At 48.7% G+C, this 20,528-nt stretch overlaps 1 protein-coding gene and 1 long non-coding RNA gene across 5 annotated transcripts in view; one reads left to right on the plus strand and one right to left on the minus strand.

Moving 5' to 3' along the window:
• BACE2 (beta-secretase 2) overlaps positions 1-4,934 on the minus strand; it is a 115,233-nt gene extending 110,299 nt beyond the window's left edge. Inside the window, exon 1 of one of the 3 annotated variants that reach the window (XM_082392926.1) lies at positions 4,136-4,934. In XM_082392926.1, coding sequence (XP_082249052.1) covers positions 4,136-4,435 — 300 coding nt within the window. In that variant the 5' untranslated portion in view covers positions 4,436-4,934. The remainder of the gene's footprint in view (positions 1-4,135) is intronic. The other 2 variants (XM_082392925.1, XM_082392924.1) reach the window with 2 other exon arrangements.
• The window catches only part of LOC309629186, a 32,094-nt gene continuing 12,991 nt past the window's right edge, over positions 1,426-20,528 (plus strand). Inside the window, exons 1-3 of one of the 2 annotated variants that reach the window (XR_014244912.1) lie at positions 1,426-4,168; positions 8,613-8,692; positions 9,772-10,072. This is a non-coding gene — a long non-coding RNA (uncharacterized lncRNA). The remainder of the gene's footprint in view (positions 4,169-8,612; positions 8,693-9,771; positions 10,073-20,528) is intronic. The other variant, XR_014244913.1, reaches the window with a different exon arrangement.

Here is a 20,528-nt window from a genome sequence, read left to right on the forward strand (position 1 = left end):
CAACCAATGGGGAAAAGGAAGCATGGGGAGGTTGTCACCTGCCCATCGTCAAGTATGTAATGCCACTAGGATCTGGGACCCTGCAGTGGGTCCAGGACGCTTCCCACTACCCCCAAGTCATTCACAGATAAATAAAGATGGTTCTTTAAGAAAAAAAGTCACTGCGACTCAAATAGCAGCATGCAGAGCGGTGAAGTGCTTAGACTGTGGACTGGGGCAGACCTGATGGATAAGCCCGCTCAGGCACTCATCAGTGTGACTTGGGACAAATGACTTGGCCTCTCTGAGCCTCAGTTTCCCCATCTGAAAACTAAGTCAAATAACCGTACGTACTTCAGCACGTACATGCTGTGGTGAAGAGAAAATGAAGTGATCCAGGCAAAATGCTTAGCATGGTGTCCAGAACCCGATAAGCCTGAAATCAAGGTTATAGCTATTAATACACAGTTGTTAACGATTTCTCAGACCCTGTCTCTCCAAGTTGTTTGGAGCGGATTCCTTGGCTTGGCCTTTCACAGTCCTCCATAATAAAGCCTTTGATGTTGGATTATTGCTCCAAAGCTCAGGAAGGGCACCTTTCCCCCGAAAGGAGCTAGTGGGAACCGAGCTTTGACTTTCTGGCTCTTTCCATCCCAGTGATCCATTCTTTCTTCATTGTCCTTAGTCGTTTACCATCTCAATTTTTTCCATCAAATTTCTTCTTGCTGACCCTTTTTCAGCCTCCCCTGCAGTGAGCTTAATGTAATTTGAGGACACTGGGTGGCTTATTCTGAAAAAGACAAACTTTTAAATTGTATATGACAGATACATATCTTCAATCCAAAATCTTCCAGATAACTGTGTACTAAGAAGCAAGTAAGCCCACATGCCATGATTAAAATGTGAGCCCCCCAAATAATTCGTTAGCTCTTTACATACGTTCCAATGTTTAAATCCGAGACTCATTTTGCTGTCTGTTTTATCTCTATTAGTGGAGATGACAGAAAATCTTTCAACAGAAACCCCAAAAGACTTTTTGAAGCCATTACCAGGTATATAGCCTCGGACCTTCATCTTCTTCTTCAGTTGGATTTATTGTGTTAGCGTGGAAGTCTTTTTAAAAAAAAAATAATGGAAATTGCTGTAATTATAATCACTTTAGAACACCATTATTATTATTAATAAGACCAAATTACATGGTTCAAGCAGCTGCTGGTTCTCCACTGTTAGAGAGAAGTCACATAATGGTATCAGAGCCTCGGCACTCATCTCCATGCCAACGTGAGGCAGCTCACACACAGCCTTCCAGGCGCATGACTGTGATGTCTTGAAGGGTATCAGGCAGAACGAGGGACTCCCGTTCTTGATTAAAGCCTTCAGGGAATGAGCACATTTCCAACAGTTGCCTTTCCCATGGGAGAGCAGGGATGGTGGGGCTCTGATCCAATTATTCATGATGCTGAGCCTTCAGCTTTGCCTGGAAGGAAGGGGACTCAATGGAGGGAACGGCAGGGGCTGGGAGAGTCCAGTTTGTGTCACGTGTTAAGTTCCTAACACCTTGGGGTGTACGGTTCAGGGATCTCTGGCTGAAAAGGGTGATAGGAGGCCAAAAACCAAAGAAAAGAAGTCAGAAGGGAGGAAGGGAAGGGACCAGGTATCTGCCAGGTCATTGAGAACTTGGGTTCTGGAGTCCAGCTGCCTGGGTTCAACTTCTGGTGCTTTCCTTTTTTCTTGTCCCGTTGCCCTGGGAAAGTCAGTCAACCTCTCCAAGTTTCAGTTGTCCCATCCCCTAAATCGGGGTAAGAACTTGGAGCTGTTGTGAGGATTTCCTGCAATGGCACATGTAAGGCACACGGCACAGTGCTAGCCAAAAGGGGAGCCCTCCACACTAGCTATGACTATTATTTAATTTTCAAAAGATTCTTGATTATTTACTGCTTGAATGTACAATTCCATTTTTCTCTCCACCTAAGTAAGTTTTATTTTAAGCTTCAGAGAATCAGCAGAGAACATATGCATGACTCTTGGCGATTAACAGAGCAGGAAAAAACTTCCTTCAAGTTCAGAAGTCACCCTATGGCTGCCCCCTCTTGCCTGCTGCAAATACCTGGCCGGTGGTCGGAGATGTTTCAGGGGGAGGTAGGCAAGAAATGAATCCTGATGCACTCGTCATTAACACCTGAGAGTTTACAGTAGGCATTTGGAAAGCGCACACATGAATTCTGCTATAAAGCAGCTTATTACTAAATCAGGTCAAGAAGGAGGCACAGAATATTTCACTTCCCGTCAAATGTAAAAATTAAATCTGGATTGTTAAAAACAGCCCTCCCTGGAAACATGCGACTGTGTAACTGAGAACTAACCTTGAATGAACTATTTCCTTGGCCAAGGTAAAGATATCAGCATAAGATACTCAATACATTCTTGTTAATTCATTAAACTTCATTATTTTAGAGTAAAGGTCATTGGATTAATTAATAAAGACAAACTATTATTTAGGAAAGTTGTTTGTTTTTTTGCAAGCCCAAGAGAAATATTTTCTCGTTCTTCTAGATGCTTTTTTCCCTTCCCCTCTTCTCTGGAGGAAGACAGGCGTCAGGACCCAAACTGCCCAAATTTACTTTACTTTAGTTGAGAGAATTCCCTTCCACTCAAAACATCCAGGCACACATTTCCCAAGTGGTGAATGATTTAAGGCCTGGTTCCAAAAGATTATCCTTAGGCCACAAAAAGAGGTTCATACTATCTCATGAAATCTTGTGAAAAGTGAAATGCACCAGGTTCTCACCACCAGCGCGTGTTCTCACGTGGTGGCTTTTACCAGCTCCAACCTCTTGTCAAGTTAAGCTTCCTCAGCTGACTCTCTCCCCCCGGCCCTCCCCCTGCTCTCCAGCCACTATCCACCCGAGGAGATGCCAAAGACAGCGCTTAGATGAAAGGCAACCAGAATCAAAGTTTTGAGCCGAAATACATTTTTGAAGGCTTTTCTTTTTTAAAGTAATTAAACAAGTATAGAAGTTAGTCAGTAGAGTTTCTTTTTTTAAAGAGATTAGCATGGCATGTCTTTCCTCTTAAGAAAGTCTTGAATAATTTAATTAGAATTACACCAAAGTCATGAGTATGTGCTATTTATGGGGGAATCATGGCTGAATTAAAACCCAAATGACAGTGTTAAAAATAAAGTATCTTCAGACACCGTATTCAACGGATAAGAGAAACTTGACTTCAACGCACAGATTAGGCAGTTTGGAAGGAGGAGGGAGGCCAAACCAACTCCTGGGATTTTGTTTTTCTTAAGATGACCGGGCCTGGGCACATTTGTTTCTTGCTACAAAAAGTGCTAATAATTGAAAATGAGGGTAAGATCGCTGTTTGATTTTATTTTTATTTTGTCACCGGGAGACCTCTTGGTCCCCGGAAGCCTGGCTCAGCGTTTTTTTGTTTTTTTTTTTCCCAGTCCCTTTACTGCATTTAACACGTTCGCCACACGTGTGTAGACTCTTTGATCGGCGCAGAGGGGCTGAGCAGCAGGGCCAGCCCGGAGGAAGCTGACCAGCCAACTCCGAGAGAGGAAAGTGGAGCTGGGGAAACGCTGCTCCTTCCGCGGGCGGCCGGCGAGCGAGCCTCCTTGGACAGGGTTGCTTTGAGCTGAGATAAAGCAAGAATCCCTTTGAAAGGGTACTACGCCTGTGGAGGCCGTCCACGAGCCTCCTTAGCGACGAGACAGCGCGGGGGTAGGGGCGGGAGTATTAACGCTCAGTGATTCCCCCGGTAACAGCAGTACCGCTCCCTGGGCCCACCGCCAGGTCTCCTCGCTGAGAAGACGCGTCGCTCGCCAGAAGGCAATCCCATTAGAGGCAAGTTACAGGTCTCTCGCCTCGCAGCCACACGGAGAGGGAGAGCTTAACAAGTTCCGAAGCGCTTGCACACACCCCCGGCTGCGCCCGGGGCAGGACTAACACCGCTCCGCGCCCCGAGTGCGCGCGCCCCGGCTCCCGGCCCGGAGCCCCTCTGCGTCCCCAAGATCTGCTCTCCGGGGACAGCTGCTGTTTTGGGGGCGACGCTAAGCTGCGTGGAGGCACAGCTGGGTGACCCCAAGAGCCCCCGGCTGCAGGGCGCCCGGTCCGAGAGGGCTGGCGAGCGCGCACCGACCTACCTTCTGCGGGGGCGTCCCGATCAGCATCTCCAGGTAGTAGCCGCGGCCAGAGTCCCCCTGCAGGTTATCCACCATGGCCAAGAAGTTGGCTGCACCCCCGGCGGGCTCCAGGGCGAGCGCCAGGCCGTCCGCGCGGGGCTCGGCGGGGGGTCCGGGCCCAGGGGTGGGCGCCGCCCCGCGGCTGCTGGCCGATGCCACCCGGAGAGGCAGCGTGAAGGGCGCGGGGGCCGGCGCCGGGGCCGCGCGCAGCAGCCACTGGGCCAGCAGCGGCAGCAGCAGCGCCCGGGCCAGCGCGCCCATGCCCGCGGCGGGGCTCGGGGGGCGCGCCTGGCCGGGCCCGTCCCGTCCGGCGACAGCGGCTCAGCGACTCTGCGGCGCGCTGGGCTGCGGGGTCGGGCTGGGCGCGCAGCGGGGCCGCCGGCGGCGGCGGCGGGCGGGAGGAGGACCGGGGAGGAGGTGCGGCAGGAGGAGGAGGCGCCGGAGCCGCTCCAGCCCGCGCCAAGTTAAGCAAGTTGGTCGCCGCTGCCCCCTCTGGCGGGCAGCGGCTGCCCCGCAAGGGCCGGGCCCCTCCCCCCTCCCCGGCCAAGGTCAAAGCGAGGCGCGGGGTCCGCCCGGGTCCACCCAGGCCTCCCCTGTTCACCCTCGCTCGTCTCGGGCCGCGCCTCTTCCCCGGGAAACTCGAGTCCCCAGTTTCCTCGGAACGCGCCCCGGCTGCCACGGCCAACGGATGTGACGAGACTCATCGGATACCAGGGGGGAAAGTTTCGGGAACCCTTAAAGGGGCAGCGAGGGCCTGAACCGGCTCCCTGGCCGCGCGCGCCCGGCTGCCCCGCCGGTGCTCCCTGGCCCCCTAGTGGCGGGGACTTCCAGGGGTGACGTGGGGGTCAGCGGGAAGCGTAGGGAAACGCAGAAAAGCCGCGAGCATCTCTAGGAGTGAAAGAGTCTGCGCCTCCCCTCGCCAAGTACGTCCCTACAGCCCTGCAGCCCCCCCCACCCCCGCTGGGGTCCTTCTGCTTCTCGGGGCCTCTCCTGTGCCCACCCCCCCCCACCCCCGTTCCTGCCCATTCCCCGTCCCCACTTCGGGGGCCCCTGAGTGATTTTGAAGAGGTCTGAGTGGAGGCTGGGAGAGGCAAGGGTTGCGGGAAGCCCGGGGAGGACGCGAGAGCCTTGGAGACTTCTCTCTAGAAATCTGGGGGAGGTAGGGGGCTTGGCTGCTGTAGCTGCACCAGCCTCGGTTCTCCCTTTGCGCCCACCGTTTGAGCCGGGGAGGTGGCATCCGCAGCTGGCATTGAGCCTGGGCTTCTCCGCCCCCTGCTCGATCGTAATGCAGATGCGATGCTGCCAGTAGCTGCTCCTTCACCTGCCCCAGGACTCCCTCAGTCCACCCAGCAAGTTGCAGTCATCATCCAAAATCAGGGCCATAGAATTTACAGCTCTGCCTCCATTCCCCCCACCCCCCACCCCTCACCCCTTCCCGCTTCCCCCGGGCTCTCCGCGGATTATCTAATTAATACTTGTTTAGCCACAGACACCAAGACCCAGAAATGCATTCAGTAATGCGAACCACGAGGGTTATTATTTTATTTTAGATACGAAACGCAGGGGGGACAATTCCATAAGCTAAAGTCCATCGATTTCTACGGAAACAAGGAGTAGAAAACTCTACCTCCTCCAGCTGAATTGCGTTGGCTGTTTAAAAAAAAAAACAAGCCCATCTTCAAACAGCGGGGAGGTTGGAGGAAAGCTTCCCTCCTCCTTGCAGTTTCCAGTTACTTCTACTCAAGATTTGATTTTTATTGCTGTCTTCCCAATTTTAGAATCAGGTCTAGCTCTGCAAGGGACCCTTATGTCAGAGATCTTCAGCTGTATTGATTTTCAGATGGCTTTAACTATAAATCACATTTCCCCAAACTATATCCCAACTTTAACAAATCCCCAGCCACACAGAGGAAGGCCTGGTTGGGTCCCGTGATATAACCTCAGCTGATATTCCCCATAAATCTGCATAGTTATGCCAGAACTTTTACATTCATATATTCACATTTCAAATTCAAGGTTGTAGAAGAAGTGTAATTTTTTTTTTAAATGGTTATTTATACTCCTCAGTGTCCAGTCTTGAGGGGTTTCCAAAGACATCTGACAGCTCTCAGAAGATTGTAACCTTGTAAAAAGCCCATGAAATTTATTAAGGACATTGACATATGGGCTACATGACATATAAGTTGCAACATTAGAGACATTTGCTCTAGTAATTAAACAGCACAAGAGAAGTTTTTAAAAATCCAGTCTAATTAAGGTTTGTCCTTCAGGAAACTCCTGACTCCATCTAGTATGAGTGTTCATGAGCTTTTCATTTTAAGAGGGCTAGTTTAGGTTTGTGAGTAAACAAGTGCAGTAAGGTATAGTCACAGAGAAACTTGTGCAGTTTTAATGGAGGGCAGAGCTGCCGCATCAGAAAATGATGCAGGCAGAAGGGACACTATCTGAGGACCGTACCCTTTGTGGTCTCTGTTTTTATGAATGGTCTTAGAGTTCTTGATCCCTACTCAGAACTATGGTGCTGGCTGGATTTGGGAAACAATCATTTTACCTCCCAGGTGTTTTAACTGAAATCATATGTGGCAGTCTTCCCGTTGGCCGGCTTCGGGTTTCTTTTACAGCATCCTTGAAGGGCTTCTCCAAGAAAGAAGCCACTTTCCATGGTGTTGGTGACCAATGCAGTGGGGAGGGAGGAGGTGACCCCCTCACTCCTTGATAGCAGCCCCGCATCCTCTCCAGACTGGCCCATGCTCCCTCACCACACCCATAGCCTACCCCCCTCCTCCCCTCCCCCTCCTTCTCCCCCCTTCTCCTCCTCCTCCCCTTCCTCCCTCCAGACTGAGCACCTCCATTTTCAGCCATACACTCCCTTGGTCCATTCAGGAAAACCAAAGCCCTACAGTGAGATGGGCCCTCCCTCCTTGCAAAGAGCAAACACCATCATCGTGTCCCTGGACAGCAGGAGGTGAGGAAGGGTCTCACCCTCCAGCCCAGGGAGCTCACCAGGGATTCCTTCCAGGAATACGAGGCACGCTTGGCCAGAAAGCTTGTCATTGATGCTTATGTTGATGTTCCCTGGCTCTGACGACTAGCTCTGAGTTCCTTTTATACCAGCAGTTCTCAGACTTTTTGGTCTCAGACCCCCTTTACACTCTTAAAAATTGAGGACCCCCAAAGAGCTTTTGTTTATGTGGATCATATCTATCAATAGTCAGCAAATAAGGAAACAGAACTGAGACATTTTAACAATATGTAGTAATTCATGTAAAAATCATAATAACAAACCCATCACACAGCAACATCAATAACATTTTAATGACAACTAACTTCTGAGAAAAATTAGGAGTGACATTATTTTGCACTTTTGCACATTTCTCTCTGCCTTAATAGGCGGCAGCTGGATTCTCATATCCGCTTCTACGGTACATTCAGTCTATTACGAAGTCTCTAGAAAATTCTACCAACAGACAGGAGAGAATGAGCGTGAACAAGGCAAATAACATTTTTGTATTATCATAAAAAGAGTTTTGAGCTAAAGGACCCCCTGAAGGGTCAGACCACACTTTGAGAACTGTTGTTTTGCACTAGCTTTCTTTGGTTTCTATGTTTGCATCTTAAGTCCTTTTCAACATACAAAGAGTCCTTTGTACCAGGCACTGTGTCAACTGGGAGGAAAAGGCAAAATAGGAGCTGGTCCTTAAGTTTGCATACTAGATCGAGGGGCACTTTTCTTTTATCCTAGCGGCAGCCCCCCCACCAGACTTAGCAGGAGGGGGACCCAGGCCACCTGCAGCCCAGAGGAAGCTTGTGGATTTATCTCTTCATTCTCCTGCAGCTTCATTTCCCACCTGCCCCCAGGCTCCTTCTCAGCAACTTATGAAAGTTTAAGGCTCCTCTTCTCTCGCTTTTTAAACCTGTCCTGATCCTGCCCTTCTGTGGCTACTGCTTCTGACGCCCCTCCCACTGAAAATGCTGCCTGCACCCCTCATCCCAACTTCCTCCCCTCCCCCACTCACTCCTCACCTACAACTCTCTGCCCACGCATTGACAGGCTCTGTCCCTGTGGACAATTCTCCATCCTTATCCCTACCCACCCCCTTGGCAGCATTGCACACTGGGCTCTTCATCCACGCCTGGCATTTTCAAGCCTGACTCTTCCTGCCTGCGCCTTGAGGCAGGGCTCCAGAATTGCTAGTTTTCAAAGCTTCCAGGAGAATCTGGAATTTGAGCCTGGGAGAAATGAGATAAAATGTCAGATTGAAGAGGCTCAGTGCCCTCATAATCCTGAATTGATTTGGAAATTTCAGTATGCATCCCTGAGGTCTTTCATATTTAAAAAAAAACGATTCCTTGCTGTGTTGACTGAAAGGACCTAGAAAAAGTGAGCATCCCCAGTGCCTGAATTAGGGTTTCTAAATATCATTTCCCTCTACACCAGGCCTCCTTGGAGAAGGCTGACTCCAGGCTTGGAACAGAAACCCAACAACATGACCCCGGGACATTTTGTCATACCAGAAAGTTAAGGATGTTATCAAAGATTCCTGAGGTCCTATCAAGAGCTGGGGCAGAGCTGCAACAATTTAAACATCATTAAAAGTAGTAATTGCAATGGCTCAGAACACTTCAATTATCTTGAAACTTATTCGTTCATAATGTTCTTTTAAAAAGTCCATTGTTTATCTTTGAAGAATGCTAAGGAACCCAATTCATTGTTTTTAAAAACTGGCAGAGAAAGGAGAAGAATCAAGCATTTATTATCTTGACTTTCTTGTACAAACCATGCCTCAGTGGAACCAAATAACTGATGAAGGGAAATTTCTCTTTATAGAAATATTGCAGCTAATAAGTGAAGGAATGATTGAATTAGACTGTTGTCATTCTGCAGCCCCTAAAGAATTAATGGATCGAGGCACTGAGCATACACAGCTGATAACACCACACAGCATTCGGTGCCTCCTGATGGAAGGCCACCATGCTGCCTGTGAAATGTTCTGGTCAAAACATCAAACCTGAATCTGATTAAGCCTCTAGACCACAGGTTGGCAAACCATATCCTGGGAGCCAGATCTGACCTGCTGCCTGTTTCGGTAAATAAGGCTTTGTTGAAACACAGCCACACCTATTTGCTGAAGTAGTTGCAACAGAGACTGTATGGCCCTTAAAACCTAAAATATTTACTGCCTAACCCTTTATAGACAAAGTCTGCCAACCCTGCTCTAGATCACAAGAGTCCCAAGACCCTTATCAATCAACTGCAATTTAGGGACTTTATTTGGATCCTGATTTGAACATATTGAAAAAGTTACTTATGAGACAGAGACATTTGAACACTAGTTGGATGATGTTGTGGAATTATTAACATTTTAGATGTAATAATGGCGTGTGTGTGTGTGTGTGTGTGTGTGTGTGTGTGTGTGTGTGTGTATGGAGAGTTCTCATCTAGTGGGGGCATATGCTGCAGTGTTTACGAATGAAATGAGGTTTGTTTCAAAATAATATGGGTTGGTGGGGAAAGTACCAGGCAGGGTTCTCAGTGAAATAGATAATCCTAATAACTAACCGTATCCACAGGCATCATTATTATTCCCATTTTACAGATGACAACCGAGGCACAGATTCAAAATCTGAGCTCTGATTTCAGATCCTGTGCTGTTCGTCACGGGGCTTGGGCCACCCCTTTGATGTGGATTTTCTGAAGATCACAGGATGGTCGAGCTGGGAAGGACCTCCAGAGGAACACCTGCCGGGGAGAGCCTACCAACAGCGTCCACAGATCCACATCGCTCCTTTAAAAGACATATGTTGAGTGCCCCTCTGTGTCAGATGCCACATTACAGCCAGAGCCACATGGACCAATAAGACCAGACAGCCCCTTCCATCAGAGACCACAGACAGACTGTAAGTATACTTCTTTTTTGGAGACACCACTTCCGCTTCTGGGTGGAGGAGAGTTGGGGGTGGTGAGCCTGGAGACGGAGACCAATTTGGAGGTCATGGCAGGAGTCCATGAGGAAGATGGCAATGGGCGCTGAAAAGGAGGGTTTAGCGTTTCATGTTGAGAAGTTAAACCTGCGCCACATAGGGAAGAAGGATGATAGGGCTCACGTTAGGACACAGTATACAGACATCTGTGTTATCATTGCTTCTGTCTGCCCGCGGCTGGTGCCCGTCAACTTTCAGAGCTGAGCCACAAATCCCATCTCACCTTGATCCTCAAACAGTGGGAGGCGGGGGTGGCGGATGTCCCTGTTTATGAGGGGACGTTGAGGGACAGGAGCACTGAGCTCCCACCACATCCTGGACGCTCTTAGCTCTAATTCACATCCTCTGACTTATTCTCCGAGGTGGGCATCCTGTGCTCAGGCCATGGAGGAGGGCACCCAGGCAGAGTCGAAGGTCAGCCTGAGATCACGGCCAGTAAATAGCCAACCTGATATGAATCCGGTCCATAAACTGCCCAAGCCTGTGTTCTTTTTCCTAAACCATGTTGCCTTCTTTATTTTTTTTAATTTTATTGAAGTATAATTGATTTACAAGGTTGTGTTAATTTCTGCCGTACAGCAAAGTGATTCAGTTATACATATATATACATTTTAAAAAAATATTCTTTTCCATTATGGTTTATCACAGGATATTGAATATAGTTCCCTGTGCTCTACAGTAGGCCCTTGTTGTTTATCCATTCTATATATACTAGTTTGCATCTGCTGATCCCAAACTCCCAATCCTTCCCTCCCCCTCCCCCCCCCCTTGGCAACCACAAGTCTGTTCTCTATGTCTGTGAGTCTGTTTCTGTTTTGTAGATATGCTCATTTGTGTCATATTTTAGATTCCACATATAAGTGATATCATACGGTATTTGTTTTTCTCTTTCTGACTTACTTCGCTTAGTATGATCATCTCTAGGTCCATCCATGTTGCTGCAAATGTCATTATTTTATACATTGTCTTCTTAAAATGACTCATCAGGCAGATCTTGGGACACAGGGAAGTAAGGGCTCACTTCCGACTTCCTTATACCAACCTTCCCTCATGCATTTAAAACAGGTCATGGCTTTACAGAAAGCCATGTACACTTTCAGGAACACATCACTTGGATAAATAAGGCCCATCAGTATTATATTACATCAGCTGGGTTCCGCCTAGGCAAGGCTCTACCTAGAAAAGTAGGCTGCCAGACTCGTGGAGGATTCCAAATGTTTGTCCACTGCCAGCCCTGCTCTTTGAATGAGTGCAGAGGTAACAGCCAAAGGAAGGCACAAAGACTCTGAGCCCAGAGACCTGGGATCAACTTCTGCCACAGACCACTGGAACGTCCTCAGACAACTTTCTTCTGCTCTCTGAGCCTTGGTTTCTAAGGAAACACCCTCCTCCAGGGGCGTGTTTTCATCAAATCAGCATGAATGGCGCCCCCTGGAGTTGTGTATCAGTGTGGTTTTGCTTGCTTTATTAGGCTCCCTTGATTCTCTTTGTTCACATTGTAACTGCTCCAAAGCCAGGATGCAGATGCTAGTCGCCTGAAAAGGCATGCATTTGGTTATGATTCCTATGCCACGAGTGGAAACCACTGTCCTTGGCATTTCAGTTGCCAAACCACTTAAGGATCATTTGAGAAAGGTGTATGAGTCTTGGGATTGTCTAAAACTTTCTGCTGTTAACGTCCAGAAAGCCCAGCATAAGTGCTTGCAAAAAGGTGTCAGGGGCTGGGGGATTCCTGGGGACCACAGTAGGAAACCCCTGTGGTGGCAGGATAATGGTCCCCTAAAGATGTCCATGTCCTTGTCCCTGGAACCTGTGAATAAGTTACCTTATATGACAGAAGGGACTTTGCAAACCTGATTAAATTAAGGCCCTTGAGCTTGGGGGAACAGCCTGGATTATCCCAATTTCCTAGCTGTGGTCAGAGGGAGCCATGATTACAGAAGAACTGTCAGAAAGATGCAATGTTGCTAGCTTGGAAGACGGAGGAGGGGGGGCCACAAGCCAAGGAATTCAGGTGACCTGAGAAAGTTGTAAAGGCAAGGAAATATTCTCCTTCAGAGGCACCAGAAAGGAAAGCAGCCCTGTTGGCACTTTGATTTTAGCCCAGTGAGATCCAAGTCAGACTCTGTGACCTTTAGAAGTTTAAGATAATAAAATTCATGCTGTTTTAAGCCACCAAGTTTGTGGTCATTTGTTACAGCAGCAGTAGGAAACCAACACACCACTCTTAGGAAACTGTATCACTTCATACTTTAATGGCACAGAGATTGATATTGTAGGGAAAAACGCAGATATTGATGACTGTGAGTCCAAAAAGGATTCAGGAGAGTTGGCTGGAGTATGAAAAATTTTAAGAATAACTTACCAACTTATTTCACCTATATTTTATGTCTATACAGCAATACCTAAATTGGGCCGAAAACCTCTTTTCTAGGCATTACACAAAATACCTAAGTGCTAAGAAAGTATCGTATAATGATTTAACGGTAACATTTTTTTTTCCTCAGTGGTGCATGAAATAGTGGTTGTTTCCGCTGAGGTGTGCATCTTACTATGATTAGACTTGGTGAAATTGACAACACTTGTGGAAGTCTTTGCTACATAGTAGCCACTCAAGAGATGCTGTACCTTTCCCGAAAATGTTGTCTTGGATTTTAAGACTGGGTCCCCTTGGCTGTGTGTATCTGGGATTTGGGGGAGTGCCCATCTTCACTGTCATCCTTACTGTCACTCGGCTCTAGGGTGTGGTTGGGATGCCCTTTCTCCCCCTCTGCAACTTCGCTGCTCTTTCCCATTGCACTAGGAACGGTTTCCATTTCTCATTCAAGAGACCGGGACTCCTTTGGTTATGATGGCACAGGTGAGAGGGTGGAATCTTCGCCGCATTCAGCGAAGCTCTGGAGTTCAGAGGTCCTTCAAGTTCGGTGACTTTTACATCATCGTAATTAATTAATATTCGTGCCAATGCAGGCAGAGTCCTTGAGTGGTGAAATCAGAAGTGGGTTGCCGGCCACAGACCGACTCATTCTCTGCACGAATGTCTTCTTTAATTTGCTGTTTTTACTTCGGTCACCGTCTGAAAGACTTAATCGCTTCCCTTTCCTGGTAGAAGTCTGGAGGAAGACAAATTCAAGCTAGCGCCTGCAAAAGCATCTGTTTTGACAGGGGCCATTTAGAGAATGGGGCTGTCTTTTATGTGGATTTATGAGTTTGTGGGAGGAAAAAAGTAAAAGCATGAAGAAGGGAGGGAGTGAAGGAGAAAGAATAAGGAAGAAAGGGCAGGAGAAAATGTGAGTCAGACTGCAGTGGGTGTGGGGAACGGCTGGGAAACCGCATCATCTACCCCTCCCCGCCCCCAGCAGATTCCCGTGCCCAGTGGAGTTTCAGAGCCCCTGGCTGGTCCAGTTTAAATCAGATCAGCTTCATCTCGCACAGGAGAAAAAAGCAACATGGGCCCCAGAAACCACCCTCTCTCTCAAGCTCGGGGCACAGAATGCCCTCCCTACTGCCCTTCCCCGCAAGCCCAGGGTGCAGCAGCCCATGTGAGACATTGGGGTGGGGCTGGAGGAGTGAAGGCAAAGGACCCCAAGAGGCAAATAATCAGAAAGGCCCTTCGTCTCCAAACAGCAGCTAACCCTGGCACTTGACCTCAGATTGCCCCCATGGGTGGCCTGCTGTGTGATGTGGGACACCTGGTCTGGCAAGGTCCTAGCAGACAGGGGGGACCCGGAGGGCAGTGCTGCATTTCCTTGTAGGATGCCATTGTCAAAGGTGGGAGCAGGGCTCCAGGCAGCAGTGGAGTGCCCAAGCATGCCCGCCCCTGCCCTGAGCTCCCGGGCCCTTGTCTTGACACTGCAGAGACACCAATAAAATCCCACCAGCAGAGACGCTGGAAATGGGGTGGGCAAACCCAGAGCAGTTATGGGAGAACTCATTAAAAATCTCAGAAATTCCACCAGAGCGTCACATATAGGGTGACTGTCCAGCTGTGGCCTGCAGGCTCAAGGACCCCCTCGGCACTGCCCATCCCCCATCCCCGGCTCAAAATGGCACCACCCCCTGCACCCTGGTTCTTAGGTCTGGGCACCTGCGCCCATCCTGCCCCTGCTCCATCCCCAAGAGGAAGCACATCAGCTGACACCCGGCCCCCATCCCATTCTCTCCTCTTCCAAGGACTCCCACTAAACTGGCTACAGAGAGCCTGCGCTACTACCAAGATTCATCAGTCTTAGCTTTTACTTCCCAATACGTGCAGACAGTGAGAAGTTCCCAGACACACGAGGAGAGCCAGCAACTGAAGGGGAGCCACTGATCGGAGGGGGCAGTGGAGAACTTAACACAGAATTCTAAGGCTTTTTTCCTGAGGGAAATTTCAGGAGCTATTCTAAGAAGGAAATAAGAGCTTTAACTGTTAAAAAAAAAAAAAAATGCAAGTGGAGCTCAAAAAAGAATTCTTGGAGATAAAAACATAATTTTTGAGAATAAAAGAAAAACTCAGAGAGGCAGTACATGGCAAAAGGGGCAGAGCTGAAATCTGAGGTGTAAATGAGCGGCTCAGTGTAGGTCAGGTAATGATTGGCAGCCCCAGAGTAAAGAGATGAAGAGGTGGGGACCACGAAAGGATAGATTTATGGGGAAGGGGATCTAGGGGACTTTCACTGTCATGTCACAAGTTTCAGGAAGGTAGAACTGAAATGATGGAGGAGAAGCAAAGACTAAAGATACAAACATTCCTTGAGCTAAAGACATCAGATCAAAAATCCTCACCAAATACTGGGTGCAATTATTGAAAAGGACACTCAGGAATTTCAATGATAAAGAGGAAATTGTTTAAACTGTGTGTCTGGCTGGCAGGGGAGTGTCTCCCGAAGACTGAATGGCGGTAGAACAACCAATCCGAGGTGCACGGGGCTGGTCCCAGTGTGAGCAGCTTTTGTCAGGAAAGAGCTCTCTGCTCCAGGCCCCTCTGTCTTGTCACTAACCTTAAACTAGGCACCCCCATACTCTACTCATCTTAGACTGGAGCGCACTTTTCAGATCTTTTGCTCACGCAATACTTTGCCTAACTTTTGGATTCTTTCTGTAGATCAGAGAAGTAGAAATGAAGAATAAGTAATTAACAGGTGGCCAGATCTCTTCCTAGCTGCCCCTTCAGTAGTCTCAGGAACAAACTGTAGGAACAAGACAGCATCTAAAGAAAGACCACAAGGAGTCAACAAGCCTGCGCACCGTGGGGGATGGCGATCGCTCTGACCCCCCATCTCAATGATTAACTGAGATTCCTTCCGTTTCCCCCGCTTTTTAATTAATTAATTAATTTATTTATTTATTTATTTATTTTTGGCTGCGTTGGGTCTTCGTTGCTGCGCGCAGGCTTTTCTCTAGTTGCGGTGAGTGGGGTCTACTCTTCACTGAGGTGCACTGGCTTCTCATTGCGGTGGCTTCTCTTGTTGCGGAGCACAGGCTCTAGGCACGTGGGCTTCAGTAGTTGTGGCTCACGGGCTTCAGTAGTTGTGGCTCACGGGCTTAGTTGCTCCGCGGCATGTGGGATCTTCCCGGACCAGGGCTCGAACCCGTGTCCCCTGCACTGGCAGGCAGATTCTTAACCACTGCACCACCAGGGCAGCACCCCCCACCCGGCCCCGCTTTTTTTAAAGATTGTTTTCTGATGTGGACCATTCTTTAAAGTCTTTATTGAATTTGTTACAATACTGCTTCTGGTTTATGTTTTGGTGTTTTGGCCACGAGGCATGTGGGATCTTAGCTCCCCGACCAGGGGTCAAACCCGCACCCCCTGCATTGGAAGGCAAAGTATTAACCACTGGACCACCAGGGAAGTCCCCCCTTGCTTCCCTTTAAAAGCTTTCATGGCCGAGCAGAATCTTCGGGGGTGCTTTTTGGGAGACACTGAGTCTACCGTCCCCCCAGATTGCTGTCTTTCTGATTAAAAGCAACCTCCCTTTCTACCTACTTTTGCCTCTCTCGAGGATTGATGTTTGAGTGGTAAGCAGCGGGACCTGTTGGTAACACCAGGATTCTCTTTCCTTTGGGAGGGAGCGGGGAGTGCGGTGTGCCTTCCTGTGCCATTTCTGAAAAAGATCTTACTCATGAAATACATCAACCAAACGGAAAAAATGAATTAGAAGGAGGAATTCAAGAAAAGGAAGGCGCAGTGTATAAGAGACAGTGACCAGTGATACAGTAAAACTCAGAGCTGAATCTGAACAGCTGTTGAGAATAGGACTGAAAGGCTTAACGCAATTGTTGAGGAAGGATTCTTGAAGCAGAGGAGGCAGGATGTGAAAAAATAAAACCGCTCAGAAACCGAGAACCCAGTGTCCTGATTATTTCGCCAAGCTCTTTCATTTAGGCGGGGAGGGGTAGGGCGGGGATGAGGGGGAAGGGGTCTAGCCTGGGTTAGGGTGGAGATGGTGGGAGGGGGTGTGGGAAGGGTTACTTGAGGAGAGAGGGGAGATGCCCTGGGTCCCACAACAAGGACTGAATCCTGGATCCACTACTGTGTCCCATCTTCACACTGCCTTACCTTCCTTATCTGTAAAATGGGAGAGAAAACCCACTTCACTGGAGACGATGAAATTAGTACATAACAAATGCCAATCACTTCATCCGAGCTAGCACATTTTAATTGCTTGATAGTCACTAGCTTTTATTTTAATGAATAACAATGATTATTATTATTGATGTGATAGAAAAATACAGGTTCAACCATGTTTAAACTTTTTTTTTTAAATTTAAAAACGTAGAACTTCATTTATGCCATTATAAAAACTTACCAGAAACCCTTTCAACGTATACTCTGGGTTTGGAATATTGACACTCCTGCCCTGGTGACAAACCTGTGCCCCATGGCGTCCTGTGGAGGAAATCCCTTTCTAAAGACCTGGGGCAGGCGGGTGTGGTGCCCTGTCCCTGAGTGAGCCAGGCAGGTGGACCTGGCCAGGCTGACTGGCTTGGGTTGGGTCTGGAGGATGGAGTTTGTTTGCTTTTTTCTGGGAAGTTGGGGCCTCTCCCCCTCAGGTGGCTGGGGGCCAAGCCTACAGCCAACAAGAAAGCACCTGAAAAAGAAAGTCACAAGAGACTTCTGCCTCCCGGCAAAAAGCAGGATGTAGATCTGTGTACAGAGTGAGATGGTAACTATTCGTTTTTAAACCACAAGAATAGGATTTGAATCACAAGCCAACAGTGCACTCAGGAGCTCCCTTCAGCCAGCCAAACTCCTGCAAAGGGCCTTACTTCCCTGCATGAAGAGGAGAAAAGGTCAAGAGCGACCTCTCCCACACACCTGGGGGCCAGGTGTTCTCACCCGGGTTACCCTCCCCTAAGAGTCACTCAGGGGTCTTGGTCAGGGAGGGTGGATCCAGAGCTGTCAGTACTGGACTTCGGGGCTTCCTGGGGGCTTGGGGGATGAGGACCTCTGGCGAAACTTGTCTTCTTGGGAAGTGTTTAAAGCCAGACAATCACCATTATAATAGTTACTATTCATCAGCCGCCATATGCCAGGCTTTTACACACTTTATCTCATTGAATCCTTAAGCAACAGTGGGCAGTGAACATTATCACCCCCAGTTTACAGGTGAGGCAATGGAGACCCCGACAAGTTAAGGAACTCGCCACATGGAAGGTGGAGAGGATGTTGGCCCCCGGGCTGGAGTAACAGATTCACTGCATAGCTTCAGGAAGAATTTGAGGGCAATATATTTCCTTAGGCTTTTCTTTCATCAATACCTGTAGATTAGTTCCATCTGAGTGAAGCTTTTATTTGGTTTTGAAAGAAACTACTCTTAACGCATCTGCAGTTTATCAGGGTGTCGTGGCGCCAAGCTCTCCCCACCTCCACCCCGTGAAATGGAAGCACCCTTGCCTTATCGGGTCTTGAAGGCTGGTGGCTTTCTATTTACGAATGAGGGTGGTGAACTTGCCTTTCTGCTTGGGGATGTGATGGCTGCAACGGTTTTCTTTTTCGAGCTCTTTGCGATAACCTTGGGCTGGGGCATTTTGTACTCGAAGCTCAAGGCTAAATAAATAAGCTCCTATCCTTGAGTCTTGTTTTCACCACATTGGACATTGAACTTCATGGAGTCCCTTGATGAAAACCAAGCATGAACCCTAGGGACGATCTTGCACAACCCAGGAAGGACAATCAAGGGTATGAAAATGATCTTTGGCTCTGAGCCCCAGCAGGGAGTTGGTGAGTTCTCAGGTCCCATCTGACCTGGGCCCTCAGAAGCGTTTGATTCAGGGCTGACCTTTCCACCTTCACTCCTACTGATCTCTCTGCCATCTCTCCCCTGCTTTTCCTCTATTCTCCCTGTTCTCTCCTTCTCAGGTTCTGGTTCCTCCCTCCCCAACCCTTTAGTGTTGGAGATCCCGGGGTACCGTCCTTGGTCCACTCCTGTGCCCTTGGGGTCTCACCCAGATCATGGCTTGAAATATCACGTCAGTTTTCAGTACCAGCTCAGCCCTCTCCTTGACTCCCAACACTAGGGTCCTAGAGCCTCTGCCTCCTTGACAATCCACTGGGATTTTTAATAGACATCCCAAGTTCAACATGATCAAAACGAACTTCTGCTTTATTACCCTTCCCCTCCACCCCTCCCCCAAACCATCTACATGCTGTGTTCTCCACCTCAGTTAATACCCCACCCATTCTTCTAGTTGCTCAGAACACAAATTCAGGAGACACCCTTGATTTTTCTTTCCCTCGCACCCCACGTGCACACATCAGGAATCATCTGACTCCACCTTCCAAATTTATGAGAAACTGACCACCCACTTCGCATTCCTCCACTTCTCCCTGGTCTGGGCCGCCATCATCTCCCACCTGCCCTAGCCTCCCAGCTGGTCTCCTGGCTGTCACACCTGTCCTCGTAGTCTGTTCTCTGCCCAGCTGCCACAGTGACCTTGTTAAAATATGTCACATCGTGTCACTCCTCTGTTTAAACCTCTGCAATGGTTCCCAGGGGCTCACGTCTTGCAGTTGACTTGGGAGGCCCTCTGGGGAGGCCCCTCCTCCTGGAAACCTCGGGGCATCCAGCCTCATTGCTATTCCAGGGAATGCTCAGATGTGCTGCACACTTAGGGCTCTTTGTTGCCTGTTCCTTCTGGAGTGTTCTCCCTCTGGACAGCTTCACACTGCACGCCCTCACTTCCTTCAAGCCCTTGCTCAGAGGCTACCTCTCTATTCCTAGTCACAACCAGCCCCTTCTCCCCAGACTGGCCCAGGTGCTCCCTGACCCTTGCCTGCCTCTGCTTTTTTGTCTTCCAGCCTTCCTTTCTTTTCCCTCCCTCCCCTCCCCTTCCTCTCTCCCTCCCCTCCATCCCTCCTTCAGTTCCTTCCTTCCTCCCTCCTTCCCTCCCTTCCTTCCTCCCTCCCTCCTTCCTGCCTTTCTCCTTCTTTCTCTCTTCCCATAGCACTTGGCACTTTATAACAAACCAGACAAATGAATCACTCATTCTGTTTGCTCTTTACTGCTCACTGTCTATCTCCCTGCGTACCCCCCTCCCACCTCTCATAAGCTCCACATGGGCAGCAATCTTTGCCTATTTTGTTTGTTAACACATCTCAAATGCCTAGGACAGAGGTTCGCATGCTGTAAGTACTCAGTGCATATTTGCGGGAGGAAGGAAGGAAGGAAGGGAGGGGGGGAGGGAGGGAGGAAGGAAGGAAGGAAGGAGGGAAGGCAGGAAGGAGGGAAGGCAGGAAGGAGGGAAGGAAGAAAGGAGGGAAGGAAAGAATTGAAGGAGTCCCACAATTGCCCCCAGGGCCCCTCTTCCTTCCTAGAGTCCCAGCATGTCCTACAGCCTGGGTAGCCCTTAAAAATTCTCCTGGCTGATGTGGTTCCTGCCTCCGTGGGCTGCACTCGGGGCACTGCTGGGGTCACCTCTGCTGACCACTCTCCAGTGATATTGCTCTCGTGAGTGGGAGGCTGTGTTAGTTCTTAGTTGAGCTGAATTGTCTACTAAGCTATGAAAATGGCGGTGCCTTGGGCCCAAGACATGTGGTCGTAACCCACTCTTCATCTTCTCCTGGGCGGGAGACGCTCCGGGTGCAGACCAAGAGAAACATCTATCAAGGAAAGGCTAGAAGTAAATAACAAAGTCCTACTGTATGGCACAGGGAACTATATTCAATATCTTGTAATAAACTATAATGGAAACTATGTATAACAATCACTTTGCGGCACACCAGAAACTAACACAACATTGTAAATCAACTAGACTTCAATAAAAATAAATATTAAAGGAAAGGCTAGAAGAACAAGCTGAGGACATCAAAATTCTTGTTTGGTTTCTGCTGATATTAACAAGAATATCCTAGTAAATAAAACTTTGATTAAAAATGATGTCATGG

This window comes from Balaenoptera borealis, assembly GCF_965194805.1.
Source record: "Balaenoptera borealis genome assembly, chromosome: 5".
Classification (NCBI taxonomy): Eukaryota; Metazoa; Chordata; class Mammalia; order Artiodactyla; family Balaenopteridae; genus Balaenoptera; species Balaenoptera borealis.